The sequence below is a fragment of the Equus asinus genome, chromosome 7 (genome assembly GCF_041296235.1).
Source record: "Equus asinus isolate D_3611 breed Donkey chromosome 7, EquAss-T2T_v2, whole genome shotgun sequence".
Classification (NCBI taxonomy): Eukaryota; Metazoa; Chordata; class Mammalia; order Perissodactyla; family Equidae; genus Equus; species Equus asinus.
In genome coordinates, this window is record NC_091796.1 from 3204483 (window position 1) to 3215799 (window position 11317).

At 42.1% G+C, this 11317-nt stretch overlaps 1 protein-coding gene, 1 long non-coding RNA gene and 1 other non-coding gene across 14 annotated transcripts in view; 1 reads left to right on the plus strand and 2 right to left on the minus strand.

Moving 5' to 3' along the window:
- The window catches only part of ZNF236 (zinc finger protein 236), a 115418-nt gene extending 114597 nt beyond the window's left edge, over nucleotides 1-821 (minus strand). For 8 of the 12 annotated variants that reach the window (XR_011504347.1, XR_011504348.1, XM_070512838.1 and 5 more), the window contains exon 1: nucleotides 297-821. Coding sequence is in view for 9 of the 12 variants with exons in the window: in XM_070512838.1 (XP_070368939.1) it covers nucleotides 297-674 (378 nt within the window). In the remaining 3 variants the exon portion in view is untranslated. The remainder of the gene's footprint in view (nucleotides 1-296) is intronic. The other 4 variants (XM_044744028.2, XM_044744037.2, XM_044744035.2 and 1 more) reach the window with 3 other exon arrangements.
- Nucleotides 483-10804, plus strand: LOC106833146 (uncharacterized). The gene is made up of 3 exons (XR_006511921.2): nucleotides 483-620; nucleotides 8723-8806; nucleotides 10277-10804. It is a non-coding gene; the product is annotated as an uncharacterized lncRNA (long non-coding RNA).
- Nucleotides 6051-6157, minus strand: LOC123275891 (U6 spliceosomal RNA). Its single transcript, XR_006512065.1, has one exon. It is a non-coding gene; the product is annotated as a U6 spliceosomal RNA (small nuclear RNA).
- Nucleotides 10805-11317: the final 513 nt, after the last annotated feature.

An 11317-nucleotide genomic window follows, 5' to 3' on the forward strand; every position in this document is an offset into this window, starting at 1 on the left:
GCCCCGCCGCCGCCGCCCGCCTGGCCCAGGAAAGTAGGCCCAGCCCGGCGGAGGGGCCGGCCGCGCCGCGCCGGTATCATTCCGCCCGCGCCCTGCGGCCCGGCAGTCGGGCGGCCGCAGGGCGCGGGCGGCGGCGACGGGTGCGGCGGGGGCCCCCTTCCCGCCGGCCCCGGCCCCCGGCCTCGGCGCCGCTCCGCCGCCCCCGGCCCGGCCGCTCCCGGCGCCCTCCGCGCCGCATCCGGGGACTATATCGCGCGGAGCGGCACAGCGCGGACGGCGGGGCCGGGGCCGCTTACCGGTGTCGCCGCGCGCCTTGCTCTCCTTGGGCTTCGGGGGGCGGCCCCGCGGCATCGTCGGCGGCAGCGGCGGCGGACCACCCCTCGGCGGCACACACACTCACACACATACACTCGGCGGAGCGCGCACGCGCGGGGACCGGCCGCGGGGGCGCGGCGCGCGCCCGGCCGAGCGGTGGAGGCGGGTGGAGCGGCCCGGGCGGGCGGGCCGCCGAGCCCCGGCCGAGCGCCCGCGGGCCTCACGGGGGAAAGGGGCCCGAGCGAGCGAACGGGAGAGCTAGAACCGCGCCGGCTTCGGCGGGTTCCATGGCCCGGCGGGCCGCGGTAGGGGCGTTGGGCGCGGGCGCGCGGTGGGGGCGGGGAGGGCGCCGTGCGCATGCGTGCTCCGCCATTCGGGCCTGCTGCGGACGGACGGCGAGCGGGCCGCGATCTCCCAGCAGTCCCGGCCCTCCGACGCCGGCCCGACGGGCGAGCGGGCCGCGGTCATCCGGCGGCCTGGGCCCTCAGTTGGCCAACCCGAGGGGGCGGGCGGCGAGCTGCGCCGGCGGTGGGGCACTTGGGCAGGAAAGGTGCCCGTGGCAGAGGCGGAGGACAGGGAAGCGCAGCCGGGGCGCCCTGCGGGCCGGGGCTGAGTGTGTGTGCACGGGCGTGTGCCACGTTCACTACACTCGTCGTCCCGCGCCGGGAAGGCGCCGGGGCACCCTGCGCAAGCTGGAGTGGCCAGGCGCCTGGGCACCGAAAGTTAGCCAGGACGTCCGGCTTGCACGGAGGGAGCCACCCGGAAGCCAGTGTTGCTGCGGTGTGATGTAAGACATTAAAATGCAGTGTCACACGTGCCGGTCTGGTTTGTTGTCCGCATTCACTTCCACAAGATCCCAGCGCAGCCACGTGACGGCGAGCGCGGCTGAGGTCGCGGGGCGGGGTCAGCGGGGGGGCCGGAGCCTTGCTAGGGAAGCAGAAGGTGGTCTCACGGAGCCGAGCGTCCGCAGAAAGATGGGCTCAGAGCGACCAACAGTGATGCCCAGCTGCGTGTAAGGTGTCATGAGGGAGCAGAAAGGTCCCCCAAAACACTGGGGACCACGGGGCAGGGAAGACACAGAGCTACTCAGAATGTTATAACAGACGTTTAAGAAGTCCACGGAGGTCTTTAAGGACAACGTTAATTACAATCAGAAAAATAAATAGGAAGGCCCTCTTTTCACTGATTCTTGGTAAATGGTTGCGTTCTAACAGATGGTAAGAAAGGGCTTTCCAGGTGCGGGCAAAAGGGTAAAGGAGGAAAAACCCCAAAGTTAATGGAGAGTCAATCTGTAAGGTGTTTTACATGCGTTGACTTATGTTTACACATCTTCATCCAGTTCCTAAAAAAATCTAGGCAGATAATCATGTTTAAAAAGAAACAAGCTCAGAGGTTATTTAACCTCCAACATCCGCCAACCAGTGAATGACAAATGGGTTTTTTCACTTTATCAATATCTGCTGTTTTGAACTGCTGCTTAGGTCTTAGGGCTTTACATAAAATACTTCTAATCGTTACAACAATCCTGCAACCGTTTACAGGTGATGGTACTGTTTCACAGATGATGATACTGAGGTTCAGGGGGTTAATTTACTTAAGTAAGCCTACATAGCCTGTAAGGAAATCCAAGACTCAAACCAAATCTGCTCACCTGTTAATCCCGTGCACCTAGTTGCATCAAAACAGAAAGCTACATGAGTTTAGAAAAATACGACAGTATTTCCATATGCATATTAGGGCTGGAGTAGGATGTCAGGTTGAGAAAATAGACTGCAGGCAGATCATAAGAATCCTTGGCCATTTGTAAACCAATTTGGATGATGATGTGTGTATAAATATATACCCTATTTTGTTCTGAAAAGAATTTGAAGTAGTTTATATCAGAATAAGATAAATAGATGAGGAAGTCAGGATGAAGGAAAAAAGAGTAGGAAGTCACAGGGAGTAAGTATCTAAACTAATAAAGTCCTATGTGGTTATGAAAGGCAAGTAGGAAATTGAACTCCAGGTTTCTTAGGCCAAGTAAAGGAGTAGGCATGGGTAGTTACAAGATTCTCACTCACCCATGAAAGAGCTGTGTCCCTATATCTGTACGCCTGTGCACTTTCCCAGGATTCTTTTTTTTTACCATGCATGCATACATACACACACACACACACACATAATATCATCTGTAAACAGAGACAATTTTATTTCTTCCCTTTTGATTTGGATGGCTTTTATTTCTTTTTCTTGCCTAATTGCTCTGGCTAGGACTTCCAGTGCCATGTTGAGTAGGAGTGATAAGAGTGGACACCCTTGTCACAATTCTTAGTGGGAAAGCTTTGAACATTTCACGATTGAGTATGATGTTAGCTATGGATTTCTCATATATGGACTTTATTATGTTGAGACCCATTCTTTGTATAACCAATTTATTGAGAGTTTTTATCATGAAAGGGTGTTGAATTTTGTCAAATGCTTTTTCTGCATCTGTTGAGATGAACATTTGATTTCTCTTTCATTCTATTAATGTGGTGTATCAATTTATTGATTTGCATTGCTTTCCATGGATAAATTCCACTTGATCATTGTGTATAATCCTTTCCATGCGCTGTGTGAATTCAGTTTGTTACTATTTTGTTGAAAATTTTTGCACATATTTATCAGGGACGTTGGCCTATAGTTTTCTTATAGTGTCTTTATTTTGCTTCAGTATCAGGGTAATTCTGACCTCATAAAATGAGTTTGGGAGTATTTCCTCTCTTCAGTTTTTGGAAGAGATTGAGAAGGATTGGTGTTAATTCTTTAAGTGTTTGGTAGAATTCACTGGTGAAACCATCTGATCCTGGACTTTTCTTTGGTGGGAAGTTTTTGATTGCTATTTGAATCTCCTTACTCATTATTGGTCTGTTCAAATTTTCTGTTTCTTCATGATTCAATCTTGGTAGGTTGTATGTAGGTTTTCTAGACTCATCCTCCTGGATGTCTTAGAGGGCTCCATAGAGAGCTGCTCTTTTCTTCCTTTCCAGTTTTAAATTGATAACTATATCAGACATAAAAAATGGGGCATAAAACATATGCTCCCCAGATCCACTACACAGGGCACAGCTAGAGAACAGGGCCAACACCCTGGAAGACCCGTGTGTGCTGTTCCCTGAGGGGGTCCTTCCTCCTCCCTGGATGACCCACCCCTCTCTCCCCCTCCCCCCACCCTCGGCCGTGGACCTAGAGATACTCTCCCTAATGTGCTCCTCCCTGAAGACATCCTCCTCCAAGAGGTACCTGCTTTCCTGATACTATGATAATCATCCCCTTGACTTTATGATTGTGCAATCTCCTTGATGACTTTAAATAAATGAAGTATTGGTCAATTGGTCCAGTTTTTTAACTTTTTCTTAAAATTCTTCTGTGTCTTTCTTCTTTGTTCAATATTGGGCTTGTGAGGTTCGTTGATGTTGATGCGTGTAGCTGTAGTTCACTTATTTTCACTGTTATATAGTATTTTGTTGTAAGACTGTGCCATAGTTTATTCATTCAATCCACTTTTGATGGACTTTCAGGTTATGTTCAGGGTTGTTTTGTTGTTTTGTTTTTAGTGAACATGCTGCTATGAGTGTTCTTATACTTGCCTTCTGGTATTGATTTTTTTAATACAGTATGAAAAATATTTGTATCTATTATATTTTGCTTTCAATTTTTCCCAAGTCATCGGAGTTTACTTTCTCTGCTTTCTTGCCTTCTTTTGAATTGACATTTTTTTTCTCATTCTACCTTTTCCCCTTTACTAATTTGAAAGTTATATACTTTTTTCTATTAAGGACACCCTAGAAACTCCAAGATGATACTTATGAAAGTAGAATGTTAATCAATATATTTACCCTTCTTCTAATTTACATACTATTGTTCTGTGTTTTAATTCGACTTTTAAACTGCAGAAGATATTATTATATTATTTTATTTAGTCTAATTTGTCTAGATATACCAATAAATGTCCCATTTTTATGTCCACTGCATTCCTTCTTGTATCTCTGACTTTCTTCTTCTCTTTTTTTCTGTTTCATATACATACTTTATAATTTCACTTAGTGAACATGACTAGTGGCAAACACTCTCACTTTTTGTTTACCTGAAAATGTCTTTGTTTTGTTCTCATTCTTAAAAGATACTTTTTTCTGGTTAAATAATTCTAGGTTGACAATTATTTTCTTTCAATCCACTGAAAATATTTGATTTTTAGATTGGCTGCTGTTGTGAGTGATGAAGAGCCAGCTATCAGTCTTCATTCTTTCAGAAGTCATCATCTTTTCCACTGGAAGCTTTTAAGACCTTCTCTCAGCCATTGGTGTCTTGCAGATTCATCCTGGCGTGACTAAGTGTGGATTCTTTTCATTTATACTTTCAGGGATTCATTAGGAGTTCTCAGGAATTATTCTTACAAATAGGGCCTTGACCCCGCTCTTTCTCTTTCTCCTAGAATTCCAACCAGATTTATGATAGACCTTATCACTTTATTCTCCATGTTTCTTAACTTTTCTTTCATATTTTCTGTCTCTTTTTCTCTCTGTACTGCATTCTGAATAATTTTTTTAGATTTATTTTGCAATTCATCAATTTTATCTTCTGCTATGTCTTCAGTTAAACCTATCTATTGAGTTTGATTATTCAATTATTTTTTGTTTATCTTTTGTAATTTGGTTCTTTTTCAAATCTGTTTGGTAAATTTTTCCAACTTTTTAATGATAAAATCAAACATACAAAAATATGTTGAAAGAATAGTATAATGAATTCCTGTATAACGAATACCTAGATTCAACAATCTTAATATTTTTGCCGTATTTGCTTTATCGATTTATTTTTCTACCAAACTGCTTGAAATAAACTGCAGACATCACAACGTTTTATCCCTGTATACTTCAGCATGAATATCCTAAGAGTACTGGCATTTTCTTACATAACCAAAATACCATTATTATAACTAATAAAAATACTAGTAATCTAATATATTTAATACCTAGTCCATATTCAAATGCTCCCAATTGTCCCTAACGTTTCTTATTTTCCTAATCAGAATGCAATAAGGATTCATGTCTTAAGTTTTTATTGTGCCTCATTTATTTTTAACAGTTTTACTGAGATATAATTAACATACAAAAGACTACACATATTAAAAGGTGAAGTTTGATAAGTTTGGGGCATTTCAAGATATGAAACCATCAGTAGAATTAAGGCGGGAACATATCCTATCACCCCAAATGCTTCCTTTTCCTCTTTGTACTCCTTCCCTCTACTCCCTGCTCCCCAATTCCCAGGGAACCATTGATCTTCTTTTGGTCACTATATATTAGATTGCATTTTCTAGAATTTTATAAATGTGGAATCATACAATATGTATTCTTTTTGTCTAACTTCTTTCACTTGGAATAGTTATTTGAGATCTGTCTATGTTGTTGCATGAATCAATAGTTCATTCCTATTTATTGCTGAATAGTTTTTTTTTTTATTGAGGTATAATTGACATATAACATTATGTTAGTTTCGGGTGTACAACATGATTCAATAATTGTATATATTGCCAGATTATCACCACAATAAGTTTAGTTAACACCCATCACCACACATAGTTACAATTTTTTTTTCTTTGTGATGAGAACTTTTAAGATTTACTGTCTCTTAGCAACTTTCAAATATACAATACTGTGTTATCAACTATAGTCACCACACTTAACATGACATTCCCAGGACTTACTTGTATCATAAAAATGTGGAACACCACAAATTTGCATGTCATCCTTGCACAGGGACCATGCTAATCTTGTCTGTATCATTCCAATTTTGGTATATGTGCTGCCAAAGAGAGCACTGGATAGCATTTCATTGTATGGATTACCACTGTTTCTCTATCCACCACCTGTTGTTGGACATTTGGGTTGTTTTCAGGTAGTGACTATTTTAAACAAGGCTTGGACTAAGGAGAGATAAACAAGGCTTCTTATGCACAAAACTGAAGGAGGCGCTCATCTTCCTTTTTGTGCAAATGTTCCACTTGCCTCACCCTCATACCAGCCCTGATCACAGATAAAGCTGCTATGATTGTTTGTGTCGAGTCTTGGCATGGACCTGCTTTCCATGTCTCTTGGGTGAACACTTAGGAGTGGAATGGCAGGGTCGTATGGTAGTTGTGTCTTTAATTTTTTTTGCTAAACTGTTTTCCACAGTGGTTGTACAACCTTCCGTTTCTACCAGCAATACATGACATTCTAGTCCCTACTAGCTCACCAAATTTGGTATGTCAGCCTTTTGAATTTTAGTCTTTCTAGCGGGTGTGTTAACAGTATCTCATTGTGGTTTTTATTTGCCTTTCTCTAATAACTACTGATGTTGAGCATCTTTTCTTCTGCTTATTTACTATACATGTATTGTCTTTGGTGTAGTATCTGTTCAAATCTTTTGCCCGTTTTGAATTGGATTGTTTGTCATCTTATTACTGAGTTGTAAAGTTGTTTACGTATCTCAAATGCAGTTTCTTTGTCAGACATATGTTTTGCAGTATTTTCTCCTTGTAGGTGGCCTGCCTTTTCATCTCCATAACAGTGCCTTTTGAATGGTATAAGTTTTTATTTTTTTGAAGTCTAAATTATCAATTGTTCCATCATTTTGTGTCATTTTTAAGAAACTTTGCGAAACCCAAAGTCATTAAGATTTCCTGTGTTTTCTTCTGGAAGTTTCAGCTTTTAGATTTAGGTCTTTCTCAATTTTGAGTTAATTCTTGTATGTGGTATGAGGTAAAAAAATGAAAAGTTTCTTTTTTTTCAATATACTATCCAATTTTTCTAGTACCATTTGTTTAAAAGATTACCATTTCTCTATTGAAATGCTTTGTCAGCATTGTTTAAAATTAACTGGGAGCTTGCCCTATTGCCAAGTGGTTAGAGTTCCGTGCACTCTACTCCAGTGGCCCAGGTTTGTAGGTTCGGATCCCGGGCATGGACGTACTCTACTCTTGGCCACGCTGTGGAGGCATCCCACATACAAAATAGGGGAAGATTGGCATGGATATTAGGTCAGGGCTAATCTTCCTCAAGCAAAAAAAAAGAAGAAGAAGATTGGCAATGGATGTTAGCTCAGGGCAAATCTTCCTCAACAACAACAAAAAAATTAATTGATCATATATGTATAGGTCTACTTTGGACTCTATTCTGTTCTATTCCTTTATTCATCTTTTCTCCAATGCCACACTGTCTTTATTACTACTATAGCTTTATCATAAGTCTTGAAACCAAGTAGTGTTAAGATCTCCAACTTTTTTTTCTTTTCAAAATTGTTTTGGCTATTCTAAGTCCTTTTTGACATTTCCTAAATTTTAAAATCTGCTTGTCAATTTCTTTAAAAGAAAAAAAAGGCCAGCTGAGATTTCAAGAATTGCTTTTAATCCATAGATTGATTTGGTAGAAATTCACACCTTATCAATATTGAGTTATCCAACCTATGACCACAGTATCTCTCTCCATCTACTCAAGTCTCCCTTAATTTCTCTCAGCTATGTATTGTAGTTTTTAGTGTTGAAGTCTTGCCCATCTTTGTCAAGTATATCCCTCCTAAGTATTTCATATTTTTGATGTAAAATTAAATATATTGTTTATCTAGTTTCAAATTGATTGTTCAATATTGGTCTTTATCCTGAAAACTTGCTAAACTTATTTATAAGTTATAGTAGCTTTTTCTGTAGATTCCAAAAGGATTTTTTAAATAGATGATTATAATTTCCACAAGTAAAGTGTTTTACTTATTTTCCAATATGGAGTCTTTTATTTCTTCTTCTGGCTTTATTGCACTAGCTAGAACCTCTAACACTAGTTCTAGTACTAATGGAGAGATGTGTTAACAGCAAATACCCTTTTCCCCCTGATATTAGAGAGAAAGAATTGAGAGTTTCACCATTAATATGATATTAGCTATAGGGCTTTTACAGTTGCCCTGTATCAAACTGAGGACATTCCCTTCTTTTCCTAGATTGTGAGAGTTTCTATAATCAATGAAGGTTGGATTTGCTAAAATTTTGTTAAGAATTTTTGCATCTATGTTCATGAGGGAGACTAGTCTGCAGTTCTTTAGTTGCTGTTGTTTTGTTCTTGCAATGTGTTTTTCTGGTCTTAGGACCAGAGTGACACTAATCTCACAGAAGGAAGTGTGCAGTAGTCCTTTCTCTTGAACTTTATGGAAGAGTTAGCATTAGCTCACTCTTCAAGCCATAGAAACACAGTTTGGCCTTTTCGATTTGTTGTTGTGATTGTTGTCTGTTTCTCAGCTGTCAAGTATTAAAGTTATACCAGCAAGTAGGATTCAGGTTAAAGGCAAAGAAGGAAACAGAAACACAGGGCCTCAACCATTTGCCACCAGGCATATTGACGCGTTGAATCTCTTTCAGTTTTCTTAGGGACAGAAGTGAGCATCGTGACTCCCATTGTACAGGGGCTTGTTGAACGAGGTGGAGTCACTCGCCTAAGACAACGTAAGTAAGTCTTGGAGCACAGACTGGAAAGCAGATCTCCAGGGCTCCAGATCCTTGTGCTCTTTCCTACACCAGATAAGCAAATCAGAGTATATGCCTAGTAGTTCCGTAAACTAAGATCGGGGAGTGTGAATTTGAGTTCACTCCAGAGTTATTTAAATTCACAGATTCCAAATTGAAGTAGACTCTGAAATCTGCCTGAAGTTGAAACTCCTGAAGTAATTCCAGGAATAAACAGACTTAGTTTAGCACCTAAGAAAATGGAAATAATATGATTATAGAAATAATAACAATAATTTATAATGAGCAGATGAATAAAATGATTGCTAAATCCAAGCTAGAATTCGTAGTGATACCAGTGGGCCTCATCTCATGACTCTCTCAGGCAGCGCTCAATAGCCCAGGAAAATGGACACAGTCCCACATGGAAGGGATGGTGTGAGGACCAGCAAGGGACTGACTTGGGGCAGGCACGTGGGGTGCTGAGGGAGTAGGAGGAATCTAGGGTGCAAAAGCATGGTTCCACAAAGCACAGTTAGCTGATTTGAAATAAGGAATGATGTTATTCAAACAGCATTTGAATAAGGAAGCAAAGGATGCATGAAGGGGAATAGTGTCTGAGAGATAAGGAAACAGTGAGGCTTAATGGGGGTGGAGGGCACGCTCAGCAGTGATCGAGTGGAGCAGTTCAGAAAAAGAAAGTTTGCCCTCAGTGCGGGGACTCTAAGACACCAGAGGGGAGAACAGTTGTGAACAATGACAAGTTCTGGAGTGTGGTCGTGTAAGTGATTGCTTTATTTTATCTGTTGGTCTATCTATCACCTATTTATCATCTATCATCTATCTATCAATCTATCTATCTATCTATCTATCTATCAATCTATCTATCACCTCCCTGCGATTCACTGAATGCTCACTGTGCACCAGGCACTGTGCCACCCTCTTTAACGACAGTCCCCCTGTCACTCCTGTAACTACAAAAGTAATGAGTGGAGAAACTGAGGAACATGAGGGTTAAATCTGCTAGAAATTTAAAATGGCGTTAAGGACAGAACGCAGATTTTAGGCTCTTTATTCCAAAGACTACTATTAATTTATAGAGATACAGTGTTCACTTTTCTAAAACTATATAAAATAACAGATTCAGCCCTGAGAAATGCTAAAGAAGGAACAGGCAAAACATCAAAACTCCAAATAAAATTTTCGCATTATCCTAAAGATATAATAGGGACAAAGAGGCATTTAAATTAAATTCGGGGGCATTCTGAAATTTCGCATCTTTCAAAACAATACCTCTTTATCCCCTTTGAGTGAAATGCTTTATCTGTGTTCTCGCTTGATCCTTATACCATCTGAGGCAGACAAGGAGTGTTAGTCCACTTTGACACGAGGCCACTGAGGCCCAAAGGGGCGAAGGGACTTTCTTGCTCGAGGTTGGTGGAAAGTAAACAGCAGAGCTGTTCTCCACAGGCCAGATCTGCAGCCTGAGCTTCCCCCACGTGGTCTCCACCCGCACCATCGCCATGTCCCTCGTCTAAGTCTATGCCCAGATCCCACACCAGCTCCCTCCAGCCCTCGTGTGTCCTGGACTCTACTTTATTCACCTGCACCCAGGATCGAGGCAGAAGTACCTATTTCAACTCTGATTCCAGCAGCAGAAGATGTGCTCACTCCTCACATGAGACACATTCTTCATGGACCAGCAATTCAACGAGGTTCGTTTTTCATTGTATGGCTTAAGGGCTTCGCATTGGTGGGAAGCTGTGTTCGGTCACAACAGGAACTGCCCAGCACGTTCGTCCTGTGGCTGCAGACTCATCACCAGCCAGTTCCTGGGAAAAGGTGATAAACTCTCTTGGAAGGGACACATATATCTCTTCTGACACAGCTACATGGACTCTTCTCCAAACTCTGCAGCCATCCTCCCCATTCAGTGAAATAAAGTGTAGATTTACTGTATTTAATTGCACTCAATAAATCTTCTGAATTTCCGTTTCCAGAAAATGTCCCCAGGCAGCATGGAGTATGAACTTCAGTGACATAAACTATCTTTCCCGAAGTATGACCTATGTGTATACTTCCACTTACATAAATAAAAACACACCACGTGTTCTGGTATTCCATAGGAATGTCACCCTGTGGTAATTTTGCAGGCCCACTGGCCTTCAGCCTTGACGAATAGCTTCAGTTCATTCTTCCAGGAAATTGGAGAAGCTGTTTTCATTCCGTGTTGGGAGCAGGAGTCTGATCATTTTTCTCCTGTGTAGATAACATATAAAAATGTTCTTAATTGTCTCTCATATTTGGAGGCAGGAAACCATCATCTGTTCAATTCCTCCCTCAAAATAAGAGGTTTTATGTAAACTGAGCCTTCCTGCCAGTCAATTAACCTCAACTAACCCCCAGCTGCACCTGCCCGGGTGGGGTGGAGCCGACCCACCATGGACTACACCCTCGTAGACACACTCAGATTACAAGAGTTTTCTACAGTCAGCATGTTGAGGGGTGACG